General features: G+C 41.0%; 1 protein-coding gene across 24 annotated transcripts in view; it reads right to left on the bottom strand.

Annotated features, from left to right (window-relative positions):
• Positions 1-7,709: 7,709 nt before the first annotated feature.
• The window catches only part of LOC121559430 (CUGBP Elav-like family member 2), a 166,055-nt gene continuing 156,961 nt past the window's right edge, over positions 7,710-16,803 (bottom strand). For 14 of the 24 annotated variants that reach the window (XM_045215434.1, XM_045215438.1, XM_045215440.1 and 11 more), the window contains 4 exons: positions 14,868-15,065; positions 14,343-14,486; positions 14,007-14,178; positions 7,710-12,311 (listed from right to left, as the gene is read on the bottom strand). In XM_045215434.1, the coding sequence (XP_045071369.1) occupies positions 14,051-14,178; positions 14,343-14,486; positions 14,868-15,065 (470 nt within the window). In that variant the 3' untranslated portion in view covers positions 7,710-12,311; positions 14,007-14,050. The remainder of the gene's footprint in view (positions 12,312-14,006; positions 14,179-14,342; positions 14,487-14,867; positions 15,066-16,803) is intronic. The other 10 variants (XM_045215426.1, XM_045215423.1, XM_045215442.1 and 7 more) reach the window with 2 other exon arrangements.

Below are 16,803 nucleotides of genomic sequence, written 5' to 3'. Positions count from 1 at the left end.
TTATTCTAAAATGGATTAAATTGTTTTTTTTCTCTCCATCAATCTACACACAATACTCAATAATGACGAAGCAAAAACAGGGTTTTTTGACATTTTTGCTAATTTATTACAAATAAAAAATCACATTTACATATGTATTCAGACACTTTACTCAGTACTTTGTTGAAGCAACTTTGGCAGTGATTACAGCATCGAGTCTTCTTGGGTATGACACTACAAGCTTGGCACACCTGTATTTGGGGAGTTTCTCCCATTCTTCTCTGCAGATCCTCTCAAGCTCTGTCAGGTTGGATGGGGAGCGTTGCTGCACAGCTATTTTCAGGTCTCTCCAGAGATGTTAGATCGGGTTCAAGTCCGGGCTCTGGCTGGGCCACTCAAGGACATTCAGAGACTTGTCCCGAAGCCACTCCTGCGTTGTCTTGGCTGTGTGCTTAGGGTCGTTGTCCTGTTGGAAGGTGAACCTTCGCCCCAGTCTGAGGTCCTGAGCGGTCTGGAGCAGGTTTTCATCAAGGATCTCTCTGTACTTTACTCTGTTCATCTTTGCCTTGACCCTGACTAGTCTCCCAGTCCCTGCCGCTGAAAAACATCCCCACAACATGATGCTGCCACCACCATGCTTCACTGTAGGGATGGTGCCAGGTTTCCTCCAGATGTGACGCTTGGAATTCAGACCAAAGAGTTCAATCTTGGTTTCATCAGACCAGAGAATCTTGTTTCTCATGGTCTGAGAGTCTTTAGGTGCCTTTTGGCAAACTCCAAGCGAGCTGTCATGTTGCTTTTACTGAGGAGTGGCTTCCGTCTGGCCACTCTACCATAAAGGCCTGATTGGTGGAGTGCTGCAGAGATGGTTGTCCTTCTGGAAGGTTCTCCCATCTCCACAGAGGAACTCTAGAGCTCTGTCAGAGTGACCATCGGGTTCTTGGTCACCTCCCTGACCAAGGCCCTTCTCCCCCAATTGCTCAGTTTGGCCGGGCGGCCAGCTCTGGGCAGACCCGTCGCCAGACCTCAGTCTTAAGGGGGGCATATGAAATGCATGGGAGGGCAGGGCACAATTATTATTAGCCTACAGTACGTATATTTAAGGGGGGGGGGGGGCTCTAAAAGTCTTGGTGGTTCCAAACTTCTTCCATTTAAGAATAATGGAGGCCACTGTGTTCTTGGGGATCTTCAATGCTGCAGAAATGTTTTGGTACCCTTTCCCAGATCTGTGCCTCGACACAATCCTGTCTCGGCGCTCTACGGACAATTCCTTCGACCTCATGGCTTGGTTTTTGCTCTGACATGCACTGTCAACTGTAGGACCTTATCTAGACAGGTGTGTGCCTTTCCAAATCATGTCCAATCAATTGAATTTACCACAGGTGGACTCCAATCAAGTTGTAGAAACATCTCAAGGATGATCAATGGAAACAGGATGCACCTGAGCTCAATTTCGAGTCTCATAGCAAAGGGTCTGAATACTTATGTAAATACATTTTGAAAAAATTCTGAAAACCTGTTTTTGCTTTGTCATTATGGTGTATTGTGTGTAGATTGCTGAGAAAAAAAGTAATGTTTAATCCATTTTATAATAAGGCTGTAACGTAACAAAAAGTGGAAAAAGTAAAGGGGTCTGAATACTTTCCGAAGGCATAGTATATTTTACAATAAGTTATATTTTGTTTGTTTTTAGCCCCATCCTTCAGATCCACTCAACCCCTCCCATCTATCTCTGAACACCATATATTTTTTAACTGTGCTGTGATGTTTCACTAAAGTTTTGAACCTTTCTATTCTCATAGATTCTACATATTGTAAATTAAAAAACATTTTTGCTAAGAGTATTATTATATTATTGATTGATTGACTATTACTTTTTAAAATCACCCAGCAGTGCTATTTGCAGAGGGGGACATAACTTGGCAGGGGGTCTGGGGGCCCTTCCGTTTTTTGGGGGCAACTAAAGCACATTTCCTGCATTTCTACACAATCTAATATGACCCATGGCCTTTCTAGCCATCTCAATTTAGAACAACAAAAAGTAAGCAAAAATGCCCACAGTCATCAAGCTAGGTAAGAGATTATGAAATAGGTTTAAGTGATTGATAAGACTGAACTAGATCCATGATAATTCAATAATCAATATTGTGTTGCACCTTTAACCAATAGCCTAACAAATGAACAACACTTACAAATAAAGTCAAAGACAACTTTTGAATGGCTTTAAGACATCCTCTATATCAAATTTCAGCCAGACCGCCCAGCCAACCTGAGCCACCTACACACCCGACCCCCACCAGTCTAGTCAATAACTCAACTCTCTCCCCAACACAACTTCCTTCCCATCTTTTTTTTTATGTCTCAAGGGAAAGGTTTGGAAAACAAAAGTTGAATGAAAACACACATACACATTAAACACACAGAAACAGTACACCCTCCATATAATTCATATCATAGGCCTAATAGTACTGTAGAGCTCTTTTAACTTGCACACAATATAGCTGGTTCACCCAGTCCTTGCCCTGTAGTGCCCCAACCCAACACACCCCACTCAGCTTTAGGATCTTAATGAAACATTCATTATTGGTTTCAGGTGTGTTAGGCCAAGGCCAGAGTGACAACAGTACAGCAGGCCCCCAAGGCCAGGACTGTGCAGCCCAGCAGCTAGGGATTGCCTAAATCTCCTGACTTGGGCATGTTTTCAATACAGACTCCTTTTGTCATACAATATTCCATATAGGCATCCAGACCTTATGAAAGTTGCACAGTATACCCTTAATCTTAAAACAAATCTAGTGATGCTGTACATAACTTGACATTTCTTCCATACATTGTGGGAGGATAACCAACCTTCCAAGTAATGGCAATGCATTTATTAGCCACTATAAATGCTAGGTTACACAGTTTCTTCTGATAACAGTCTCCAGTATCAACATTTCCATGCAAACAAAAACAGGGAGAAGGGAGAATCTCTAGACATGCTGAGATAAAAGAACATACTCTTTGCCAGAATTCAGCCAGCCTTCACAAGACCATAACATATGCAAATATGACCCATTTTGTGCTTTACACCTCCAGCAGAATAATACCATTTCTGAGTGCATGATATTCAGTTTCACTGGCATATAGTGCGTTCTATGGATGGTCTTAAACAACAGTAATTTATGTCTGAGATTATAAGAACATGACTGGGTATTCTAACATATCTGTATCCAGGGATGCGGGTCCCTACAGAGATCATCGCTGCGCGGTCGGCATTTTTCATGCTGCAGGCGTAAACGGGCGGTCAGACAGACGATTTTGGGATGAAAATATTTTTGCTGTCCCACAGATTATTTTGAAACGTTCCTCTTTCTGCTTTGTATACGTTAGCCTACCTATTGTATTAAAAGCACATTTTTCGTATTATTCACACTCAGAATTCGCTGCTTCAACTTCAGTAGCCTAACTCTCCTAGTTGGGCGTGAAAGTTCAAGTGCGCCTAGTATGTGTGGTCTCATTGAACTAGAGTAGCCTACCTACATGGGTGGAGAATCACGTGGCAGTTAATTTGAATATGAAATTAACTTCAATATGATTAGACTGTAGTTTACTACAGTGTCTGTAAATAAATACTGATAATGAAAAGAAGGAGGGCGCTCAACCAAGTCGAAGTGCAGTCCAAAAATGTAATCATGATTGAAAAGGAAAAGGCAATGGTGAGCGAGCGTTTCGCCTTTTCATTTTCAATAAGTATGGATTACCCATTTATTTGTCTCAGCCTGCAAATCGTCCTCCTAAAAGGTAGGCTAAATCCTATAGGACTATGCTAAACGTAGCAAGAGTCGCTGTCATCATTCTTGCTGCCTCCAGTTCAGCCATACCTGTGAGATCAGGAGCGCGTGTGGTCTCAATTAAATTGAGTAGGCTATAGCCCATGTATACATTGGCAGAGAAGCACGGGACAGTTATCTTTCCGAGGAAATGTACTTCCTAAATAGGCCTACGATTAGGCTATAGTTTACTACATTGCCTAGAAATCGGCCTAAATATTGATCACCCATATTTCTCCGTCTGAAAATCTTCCCACTAAAAATAGCTCAAGAGAAAGTGCAAGTCTCTCCAACTGTGCTCTCTTCAAACTACTTCTAGCATATTGGCTGATATAGCCCAGTAATACAATGTAAAGGCCATGTGAGAATCTCTGGTAATTTAACCTATTTGTTAAGTTATTTTTGCGCATTTGATATTGCCTATAGGGCACAAAATTGCTGGGACCATGGCTGGCGAGCTGCATCACATACGCCTAAAATAACATTGCGGGAATGCGGTTGGGTTTGGGACCAGTTCTTGCCGTAGCGGGTGGGAGTCGGACAGAAAGCCAGCGGGTGGAGGCGGGAGCGGGATGAAGAAATCGGTCTCGCGCAGACCTCTACTGCACCATGACAGTGAAGCCTGTAACGTTAGAGCTGTTTATTACTGTGTCAGTGTGAAAAGTAGGGAATTAGCTATGGAAACTGACAGATCAATAAAGTTACATTGACATACTGACTAATACAACTCACATTGCACTGAAAAAACGTCAGCATATCAATCTTCAATCGTTTGGCCGATGGTTTCATCGTTTGATTCAGGTCTAGTTTGATTAAGGCAAACATAATAACGTTAGCTAATGTAAGCCAACTTTTGGCCAGCTCTCTCTCTAACGGTACATAAACTTGCGAAAGCTTGCCAAGTTAATTTCCTTCTGAAACGTGACAAAACAAAGGCTACAAAACATGTCCATACAAACAACTGCTGTTAGATAGTAATAATAGCCACCTCATATCGCTATCTGACAGATAACTATAGGCTAGAGCTGACCTGGCTGTGGTAGCTACTCACTAGCGTAGCTTATTCATTCACCTCAGTCGAGAGGGGATGAAACATTAGCTAACGTTACATGTCAGTTACAATACTAGCTCAGCACTGCGAATAAACACTATAGTTTTTTTCTTCTGTTAAGTTAAACAGCAGTTACCTTGCCAGCTACATCAGTCAACTAAAGAGTAGCTAGTTTCTGTTCCTTTTACAACTCGGGTGAACTATGCTCAACTCTCCCGTGCGGGTCCACACAGCCTGTCCAGTGTTGCCAACTCCTCAGTAAGGAAAGTAGCTATTGGCTGTCCTAAAAGTCGCTAGATGTCGCAAAATGACGTCATCACATAATTTGCATAATTGGCCATGTAAATGTAATTGTGATGGAAGCTGTAGGAGAGAGGAATAACGTCTGGGAGAGTAGGATATGCCTCTGTTCTCACCCTCTCTCTTTCCCAATCTCCTGTTCGCTCTCCCTCTCACTTTCCCATCTCCTGTTCTCTCTCACTTTCCAATCTCCTGTTCTCACCCTCTCACTTTCCCATCTCCTGTTCTCTCTCCCTCGCTCTCTCTCTTTCCTCTGTAGAAGTGTCTGGAAAGTACAGCAGGAAGTGTCTTTACTGTCCCCATAGGGAGTCTGGTAGAGGGAGAGTGTGGCAGTGTAGTGTTGGAAGTGTGTGCTGTGCCGGTATCCCTGTAGGGTGTCTGAACATTTGAATTATGGAGCAGTTCTGTGTAGCGGTGATGTAAACACTGCTGTGTCTGACAGTTCTCTCAGACTTTTCTATAGTATAAACATAGTGCAGTGTATTACTTGTATATCATTTGTAACTGTCAGTGCCCTACTATTTCACTACTATTTCACTCATATTAGTCTATGAAAACCCCTTCAAAACAGTCTTGCTAGTGTCTACTACTATCTTGACAGTTCCTTGCCTGAATACACGTTTTTAAATAAGTGACCCTGATGGCATGTGTAATGAAGAAATTAGCATCATCTGATGTTTGATTTATTGATTTGACAATTAAAATGTATTTAAAGCCGCTCCAGTTTTAGTGATATGGATTACCTGGTTAGACATAGTACTTTACCATGTTACTTAGCTGTTATGTGTTGGAGGATCTTACCTGACATGTGGCTGTAGTCTCCAGGTGAGGTCAGAGGTCCTAGTGAGTGTGCACCTACCTGATTGGCCCTTTTTGATAGCAGGTGATGTGATGGTAGAGTTGCTTTCGCAGTCCTGGTTGAGAAACTCAAATCCGGTGAAAACACCTTCCTAATATTGAGTTTCACCCCTGTCCCCCCCAATTTGTCGGGGCATGGACTCTGCAAAGTGTCGAAAGCGTTCCACAAGGATGCTGGCCAATGTTGACGCCAATGCTTGTGGCTGGATGTCCTTTGGGTGGTGGACCATTCTTGATACACACAGGAAACTGTTGAGCGTGAAAAACTGGATTCACCTGGTCAGTCTGTCATGGAAAGAGCAGGTGTTCTTAATGTTTTGTATACTCGGTGTAGGTTTGGATATTCACCTGGTTGAGCGTGTGTAAATTGTGAAATAACAACCCCACAATTATGTCCTTTCATAATGATGCCAACCTGACATGGCAGAATTGGAGCAATTTTCTTAGCGTCCCCCTTTTCTGTCAGACAGGTAAAGCATTAAATGTGCTTTTTAAAATATCTGTTCCCCACCTCCTTTGGCTTTGGATTGTTGAACGGAAAATGGATAACCACATGAGAGAAAAAAAAAACAGATCCTCTTTCTGAAATTATAGGCGAGATTATGATAATAGTAAATCTATCTACGGTTATGATCCACACGCTATATGCATTTTATTGTATGTCCTCCCTGAAACCCACAATCAATATTTCATAATAGCTTGGTTGAGTATTGCACTGATAAAATAAAAAAATATTGCTTGACGCAAAAATAAATGGAATCATTGCAGTTGTTTGCTTCCAGCACCAGCCAGACCTCATTTTTGTAGATCAAAATTATTGTGAGGTGTAGAAATGAAGGGTCCTGTAAATGTCGCAAGACACACAGTGTGATCCTTCTATAAAGTACACACATCATTCTTTAATTGGATACATTGTCATAGGTCAAATTGATAGTGAATCTACGTTTAGAGGGTGTACCTTTGACTCTTTCCTTTCCTATTTCTCTACGCATTGGGGGATGCAGTAGTGACACTGACACAGTACAGAAGTGGAGTTGGACACAGACATATTAGACAGACCATGCCCAGAACAGTGTACAGCACAGGCCAATCCCTGATGAGGGAACCCTCACATTGGCCAATAGCAGCCGTTTCCTAATCAGGGACAGCAGCAAGACCTGCCCTCTTTTGAAATCTTCCGGCCAATTAGGTAGTCAGGCAGAGACACATTGGAGGATGATGCTAGGCTCAGAGCTCATTTTATGATAATTCAATTGTTGTGAGAGTGATTAAGTAAGATAACAGTTTGTGTTCCTACAACTCACAAAATCCTGTCAGGCTATTTTCTTGTTGAAAGACGTTTCATTATCATGGCCTCCAAGCGCCATAACCTAAAGTAGCATTTTGTTTTACAAATTTGATAGAAAATGTGTTTTTTTCCCAAAAGGTGATGAACTGTCACAGCATCTTGGGCTACACAGTAATATACATACACACACCTTGATGTATATTTACCATGTTTAGTGAGGACACCATAGTGAGTTGTCACTTGGGGATGAAATCAACTGTACTATGTGTAAAACAAGGAACAAACACCGGAGAGGAAAAGTGAGATTGAGAGTGAGACAAGGAGAAATAGAGACGTGAAACATTTGGGGTTGTGTGAAACATTACAACATCAGACAGCCACTGGAACACAACAACAACAACAACGCACAGAGAGAGACGAGTATTAGGAAAAATGGTTTAATATCGGAGACAGAAGCAAATAACTGCATCACACAAGAACATACGTTTACAAAAATAATTCTGACTGCTTCAGCTACACAGTTAGATCACAGAGGACAGAGAAACCAGAAAAATCTAAACAGTTAAAAGCAAAAACCTCTAATTAGTTTATCTCTTTATTAAACTAATACATTAATCCACTGAAGGTGACTAAATATGTATATTCCTAATTGTTTTATCATGTAGACGTCACAATACAGAAGTTAAATGAAACTTACCGTTTTTATGTATAGAGAAATGGCTATAGCTATTTATAAGCCAAAAAGAAACCAACACTCGCCTAACCCCTCTTTGCGAAAAGAACAACACTGAAGTAAGGCAAAATAAGAAGTTAATTAATTAAAGAAACCAAGCCAACGTTCTTCTAGAAAATCGTATATCAAAAGACAACTTTCTTGATGCCAGCTAGAAATCATACTCGGGAACCAGTCAACAAAGGTCAGGCCACATCATGAGGCCAGACAGGTTTGTTTTTCTAATAGTTTTTTGTTTTTGTTTCCTTTAATCTCCAGTATAAAAAGTTTCACTGGTACAAAATGCATAAGTACAATCATTTGTAGAAATAGGAAAGCCTGCATTTTTTGTACTTTTTCAATCCCATCTAATGACAGATTTCGAAGTGTTGTCAAACAAACATACATCACGCTTACAGAATCCACTGAAATGCATTGACTTTGGCTTCTCTCAAGACAATACTTAAAACTATTGAAATCCTTTAGAATCAAACAAAATGATATTAATCTACAGACAACAAGCTCTTACGGCACAGAAAGAGAGAGCGAGAAAAACATTTCCCCCCAAAACTTGACATAATAAGCCAAAATGCAAAGAAACTACACATTTTTTTTCTTTTTCTTTAAAATGTAATTGTTTGATAAATAGCACTTCAGATAATTAAGAAAGAAAGAGAACAGAGAACTGAACAATGACAAGATTGAAAGATTACAACAAGCATCGGTGATGACAGCCCCTGAGATGTGAGGCACTCAACAGACACTCCTGTCTAACGGTCTGTCTGTGGAGGACCCTCTTGTGCTTTTTCAGAAACATCTAACAGACTGCAACTTCAATCAGACTACACTGTGCCAACCTGCTGTGTGTGTGTATGTGTGAGTCAGAGATTTGGGAATTGGGGATGCTTAAGTTCTGTAAAAACACACAAATGTCCATACATTACCATCTCCCAAAGCATAAGTAGTTGGCTAAGCGATGAACTGAAAACAAACAGAAAAACTAAAGTCTATACGCCCACAACACATTATGCTGTACCGTGAGTTGATGTAAATAAGTTGTCTGTTTATGTTACCTAATGTATTTAGAGTGCAAACATGTTCCTCACAGAGAGGATTCCTGAAGGGTCTTAGGCCTAATACGGCAGCTGTCTTATAAGGAGACTACGATCAGCGCACGTTAATGACAAAATGGTCTATTAACACTGATATATGTGTAGTATGACTTATTGGCAATCCTGATGACTTTTATGCAGGTAGTTATAGCTGTTTTTATGGCACTACTCATGCTTACTGCTTTAGGAAATGTCTGTAAGCGTACTCAATTTGATATGCTATGTACTCAACTGAAGTTTGGCATTGACTTGGTCATTTGACATGGTAAAGGCTCTGCCTCTTAGCTGAGACTGTTGTTTTGCTGTCTAAGAACTGAAGAAGATAGCTACCCTTTCATCTAATTTATTTCCCGTCTGCACTTTACTAACACTCCTCCATTTGGCTCGGTATTTCAAATAAACCTTGTTACTCTGTAAAAAGACGATAAAACGGATAACAATAACTTATTTATTTTCCCTTGGTTTTCAGTTTGAGAGCCACACTAAAGAAGAAGGCGGCCATTTTGCTTCTCTACTCTGCGTTGTGGGACAAAATGGTGACATGCTTCCCCAGAGTTGGAGAAGCTGGAGGTACAGTACAATACAGTACACTTAGACTTGGCAAACACCACCTACTTACATACAGATGTTAGATCCTATTAGACAAGTCTTTTGATACAACACTCCCTGGTTAAGGCGACTGGTGAGTTTTTGTATAAAATAGTGCTGCGTTTTGCAGACCGTAAACTAGGTTTCCAGGGAAGGGAGTCGGGGCAGTTTTACAGAATACTGAGACTGACGGACAGACAGCATTGTGTCATGTAAACGGATTGACTATGAGAATCTTGACATAATACTTTGGCATCTCAACACTGTTTTGGCCAGTTAGACTACATTACACAACATTTACATTAGGGCAAACATATTTATGTAATAATGGTGTAATTATCAATACTGGTACATGTCCATCAGAAACTGTCAACTGAAGAAACAACAAAACCAAACCGCTGAAAATCATTCTGTACTATCAACGTTGTTTAGTCTGGGTCTGGGCAGGGTTTGAGGCTTGTGTGTGAAAGTCTTGCCCTTCGCTTACCTCATGAAAGCAATGCATTCATGTCGTTTGAGGTGAAACAAACATGACCAACAAATAACGATGCCCCCCTCCCAGTCTGTAGCAACTTCAACTAAAAATGTGTCCTTGATTTAGGTTATAATGAGAGAGATGAAGCTTCAAATAAGGCTTTAAATGTGTCTCTCAACTGAAAACGGAACTCCTATGGCGTGAGTAAGAAACAAAGAGCACGGATGAAGCGAGGGTGTTTGTATATGAGAATGTGAGTGTGTTCATGTGAGTGTGTTCGTGTAAAGGCTTGTGATAAGGCTTTGAAGAATGCTTTGTATAATGGCTCATGTGAGAACTGTGTGTGCGAGTGACGTTTGTGAGAGAGAGCGTGTGAACAGTAATGTAAAGACTGGTGGGGAGGGACATGGAAACTGGACTGTAGAGGATCTCACACTCAGGGGCTCTCATACACAACAACAAAGTAAAGTTAACTGTGAGGTCTGCATGAGTGTGTGTGTGTGTACGTGCGAGTGTGTGTATATATAATTTATATATATATATATGTATGACACATGGGCACTTTTTACATCTTTACAAAAAAAGCAAAACATTAACAGTTTCAGGCAACAAGACCACAGAATAGCAAGTTAACAAACTCTTTTTTAAATCTATATTTTTACATATGAGGGATCCATACAAAACACTTAATAAAATACCCATGTTATCAAATAATTTCACAAGAAATACACTGACGCGCTATAGACAGGATGTACCTTCAGAATTTGGCACTAAACTCCACCGATCTTGTCTTTTTTTCTTTATAAGTAAAGAAAATCACATTATAATGAACAACAAAACACATCTAAATATTGTTTCCCACGATAGAAATAAAATTATAATAACATTGATGCTTCACAAGCCGACATGTTATATATATATTTATTTATTTATTTATTCATATATATATATATATACCTTTTAGGAATTTTATATAGCTAATTACCCAACAAGAAATTTTGCAAATTGGGACTACTTAAAAAAAAGACAAAAGGAACAATTATAATAGTATTCATATGAAAGGCTTTGTCTATTGTTCAAGTAAACAGATTTTTTTAGTCTTCTCTTTAAAAACATGAGACACTTAAGACTGTCAGACTTGTAATGAAACCAAAACTAAACTCACAAGAAGCACCAACGTTAACGCGGGTTACAGGTATTTTCTTTTTTTTTCGCTCTATACATTTAAACAGTAGAAAATATAGGTCATTTCTTCATCATGTGCATTTAAACCACGGATTGTCTATCTGTGAGTCAGTTCAGCAAAAGGTGACACGTAGGTAGCATTTCTCCCCCCAAACAGGGCAAGTCTTTTTTTTTTGTTTAAATTTTTGTAATACCTTAAACTACTCTAGAAAAAAGTGGTTCTATATATACTTTAATGAGAAACAGAGCCACTTAAAATGGCCTTATCAAAAAACTTTACACTGCCTGAAAAATGTAAAAACAATTACAGAGCTCTGAGAGAGTCTAATATTGATCAGACAGTTTTTATTCAAAACTGTTTGGAAGTAGTCTATTTTTCATCGAAACCGACAGTGTCCGCTTCTGGCCTCATATTGCTAGTGGAGCCAGAAACAAGACAGCATGCCAATCCCTGTGCTGAACTTTCAAGTTTACTTTAAATTAAAAAAGGAACAAAAAGGAAACCCAACATAAAAGAAGGAAACTAAACAAAACTAAATAAATCTAATGGAAATAATTTTGCCACAGGGTTTTTCTGTTTTTAAAAAGAAACGTTTTGTTTTTGTCTGTAAGAGTTCAGTCTTTTTGTATGAATGATGCTATACTTTTTCACATTGATTCGCTCACCCCCTCCCTTCTCCCTCCCTCCCCTCCTTCATCCACAATGTACCCCCATCCACCCCACCTCCCCAAAATAGAACAAAATGAGATCACATGCAAAAAAAGTCCAAAAAGGTCAAGCTAAGTTCAAAAGGTCAGTAGGCGGAGACCAGGTTATGATCAGGTGAGCTCAGAAAAGACATCAGAAAACAATGACGGGACGATGAGACTTTTGTTTTTTTTTGTTTTTTGGACGCCACGCCACAGAGACATGCTAGGAAAACGATGAGCTAACAGGCATGGAGATGGGTTCTATAGGAAGAAAACAGGGGAGAGGAGAGAGTTACACACAGAACAGAGAGCCAGGGCACCACAATACTACAGCATTAAAATCAGGAGAACAACAAACAACAAAACAACAATGCAAACCACCAGGTCATAACGGCAACACCACTCACTACACAATTGGCAATTTTTTTGATCTCTTGTTATTTCATTTTTTGTACAAAAATGATATACAATCTGGATTAATACTAACAGACACACGCACACACATTTACGGTACAAACACACTATCACACACTCATACACAGAGCACCCAAAGTTAGATCCATCAGTACCATGTGCTCCTAGAGAGCAAGGAGGATGGATTGTCATTTGGGAGAAACTGTTAAAAAGTTTTTGTACAGTACAAACGAACGAAACATAACAAAACAAACACATGAACAAAAAAACTAAACGCAAGGAAAGGTTGAAATTTGACAGGTGTATCATACTGTATCGATACTGATGGAGAGAGAGAGAGAGAGAAAGAGCTGATCACGGACGGACAGATGTGATGCACAGACAGAGAGAGGTGTGTGTGAAAGTGAAGGGAGCAGAGGCAGAGCGAGGTGTGAACGTGGCTCTGTTCTAGAGAATTCTACAGTTCCGAATTCTAGAAGACTACTCGACAAGGTTCTATTCTAACAGATTCTGTTCTTTATAGGAGTCCAATAACTTAACGATAGGCAATAAATACATTTTTTTTTTCTGAGGCAGTAAACATTTTGTATAAAAATAGAACTGCTTTTTTTACAAATAAAATGTACAGGCCTGTGGGTTTCGGTACTTTGAATATCTTTTTTTATCTCTCAAGAAACATCAAGTATTTTCAGTTAACTTCCCACCCATACATTTTTTTTTCTTATAGCCTTCATCAGATTCTGGATGTTACTTTGAAAATGTTCTACACAATATCCCTTTCAACAAAGACCAATGTGATCTGACCCAGAAAATCATAGTATCTTAACATTGTTTTAGTGTGAAATAAACATTCTCCACATAAAGAAATAAGACTGGAGTCATGATAATAATGAAATAGCTGGAGTGTTTTGATAGAGGAGTGTATTGGATGCTGTCGTTGACTGACTAACAGGTGAGAGGCCACTACGTTTAGTTTTTTAACCCTTTGTTCCCTGGTGTCTGTCAGCAGGCATCAGGGGTCAGAGAAGCAGCGGCGGTTGGCCCATAAACCAACACCAGGAGGTCAAGGGTCATGTGCATATCAGTGCGTGGTGTGTCAGAAATGAACCCTTTATATCGTCATTTCATCAGGCCTCAGGTTCACAAAGAGAACAAACAAAATCATATAGCTTCTGGTTTTTTTCTTACTCTGATTTTCGAGTAACGAATTTCTTCTCATAACAGTATATAAATAATCACGTAGAAAATTTAATGTTTTACAACTGAAAAAGCTACCCATGATAGCTACTTTTTTTTTTTTTAAAGTGGTACAAAATAAAGGTGGTAATGGAAGCGTTCATGTGAAAGATAATACAAAAAAAATCATAATAGTAATAATAAATAATACTGCTAAACAAAAAAGCTCAAAAAAGAACACAAGGAGAAAGTAGTGTCTCCCTCTGGTGGTCAAATGTTGTCTCCCCCTCCCTCCCCCCCCTCCCCTTCCCTCCCCTTCCCTCCCCCAGTCCCTGTGTAGAGGTCGTGGCTCGTATGGGGACTTACCATAGCAGTGGTAACATGGGAGCAGATAGGCCCTACAGCTAAGATCAGTATGGTTTGCTGTCGTTCTTGGAGCGCTTGAGCTGCACCTTCAGCCTCTTCATGCCGATCTGGAAGCCATTCATGGCCTGGATTGCTGCCTGCGCCGACACGGGATTGTCATAGCTGACGAAGCCTGAGAGGCAGAGAGGGAAATGGACAGGGTACAAGAGGAGAGAGAGAGAGGGTACACAAAAGGATGTAGGAGATGTAGAAGAAACTCAAATGACTGAAAATGAATACAACATGTAATTCATACACAGGTGTGTGTTTTCAGTGCGTTAGTACTGGCGGACGTACCGAAGCACTTGCTCAGGTTTGTCTGTTTGTCAATGAAGACTTTGGCAGAGACCACGTTTCCAAAAGGCATGAACATCTGCAGGATGTCCTGGTCTCCAAACTCCTGGGGCAGGTGGTAGATGAACAGGTTGGCACCTTCAGGCCCTAACAGGAGAGAGACACGGGACAGTACAGGGTAAGGGTTAAACCCAGAGACATACAGAGTAAAGAGATTATAGAGAGTTAATGCATACATCTTTATTCCACTATGCTCTCCCCTCTACCCTTAGTGCTCATCCTGTTTCTGGCTACCGGTGGTTAGTATCGTTGTTGCATTAGTAATCTCGCTAGACAGCTTCTTGTGCAAGTTAGACTATTGCAGTCGGGACTGGCTGTATTGGGAGGGCATACCTCTCTCCCAACACTCCACCCCTTGATTCCTTCATTTCCCCCTCAACTCTCCAGAACCCCCTCCACCCTCCTCTTGCCTCTTCCCTCCCCCTGTCCCTTCCCCCCGCCCCCTGTCTCCACCCCACGCCCACTGACCCTCTTTCTGGCTGCCGGCGGCACCTTGCTGCTGCAGCAGGGACTGGCTGTAGAGGGTGGGCAGGGCTGCAGCTGCATACTGCTGGATCCCTGAGTAGGCCTGTGTGAGCGCGTCCATGGTGCCCGCCGTGCCGTTGGTCAGCCCCGCGCCGCCCAGGCCTCCGTTTAGGGCCGCCATACCTGAGAGCATTTGAGCAACTTTACATAAAACCCAACAATAAAAAAAAAAGAAGAGTGCACTTACTCATTAGAGCTCCACTGCAGGTTGTGTTTAACCACACACACACTCATTATACATACGCACTCATTCACTCAACATACATACATGTATACACACTCATTCACTCAACATACATAAAGTACATACATACATACATACTCATTCACTCAACATACATACATACAGTTGAAGTCGGAAGTTTACATACACTTAGGTTGGAGTCATTAAAACTCGTTTTTCAACCACTCCACAAATTTCTTGTTACACTATAGTTTTGGCAAGTCGGTTAGGACATCTACTTTGTGCATGAAACAAGTAATTTTTCCAACAATTGTTTACAGACAGATTATTTCTCTTATAATTCACTGTATCACAATTCCAGTGGGTCAGAAGTTTACATACACTAAGTTCTCTGTGCCTTTAAACAGCTTGGAAAATTCCAGAAAATGATGTAATGGCTTTAGAAGCTTCTGATAGGCTAATTGACATCATTTGAGTCAATTGGAGGTGTACCTTTGGATGTATTTCAAGGCCTACCTTCAAACTCAGTACCTCTTTGCTTGACATCATGGGAAAATCAAAAGAAATCAGCCAAGACCTCAGAAAAATATTTGTAGACCTCCACAAGTCTGGTTCATCCTTGGGAGCAATTTCCAAATGCCTGAAGGTACCACGTTCATCTTTACAAACAATAGTACGCAAGTATAAACACCATGGGACCACGCAGCCGTCATACCGCTCAGGAAGGAGACGCGTTCTGTCTCCTAGAGATTAACGTACTTTGGTGCGAAAAGTGCAAATCAATCCCAGAACAACAACAAAGGACCTTGTGAAGATGCTGGAGGAAACAGGTACAAAAGTATCTATATCCACAGTAAAGCGAGTCCTATATCGACATAACCTGAAAGGCCGCTCAGCAAGGAAGAAGCCACTGCTCCAAAACCGCCATAAAAAAGCCAGACTACTGTTTGCAACTGCACATGGGGACAAACATCGTACTTTTTTGAGAAATGTCCTCTGGTCTGATGAAACAAAAATAGAACTGTTTGGCTATAATGACCATCGTTATGTTTGGAGGAAAAAGGGGGTTGCTTGCAAGCCGAAGAACACCATACCAACCGTGAAGCACGGGGGTGGCAGCATCATGCTGTGGGGGTGCTTTGCTGCAGGAGGGACTGGTGCACTTCACAAAATAGATGGCATCATGAGGAAGGAAAATTATGTGGATATATTGAAGCAACATCTCAAGACATCAGTCAGGAAGTTAAAGCTTGGTCGCAAATGGGTTTTCCAAATGGACAATGACCCCAAGCATACTTCCAAAGTTGTGGCAAAATGGCTTAAGGACAACAATGTCAAGGTATTGGAGTGGCCATCACAAAGCCCTGACCTCAATCCTATAGAAAATGTGTGGGCAGAACTGAAAAAGCGTGTGCAAGCAAGGAGGCCTACAAACCTGACTCAGTTACACCAGCTCTGTCAGGAGGAATGGGCCAAAATTCACCCAATTTATTGTGGGAAGCTTGTGGAAGGCTACCCGAAACGTTTGACCCAAGTTAAACAATTTAAAGGCAATGCTACCAAATACCACAGTCCCGTGTAGCTCAGTTGGTAGAGCATGGCGCTTGCAACGCCGGGGTTGTGGGTTCGATTCCCACGGGGGGCCAGTATGAAAATGTATGCACTCACTAACTGTAAGTCGCTCTGGATAAGAGC

Source organism: Coregonus clupeaformis, unplaced genomic scaffold (assembly GCF_020615455.1).
Source record: "Coregonus clupeaformis isolate EN_2021a unplaced genomic scaffold, ASM2061545v1 scaf0442, whole genome shotgun sequence".
NCBI lineage: Eukaryota > Metazoa > Chordata > Actinopteri > Salmoniformes > Salmonidae > Coregonus > Coregonus clupeaformis.
The sequence above is the reverse complement of the archived record's forward strand: the minus strand, read 5'-3'. Positions and strand labels throughout refer to the sequence as shown.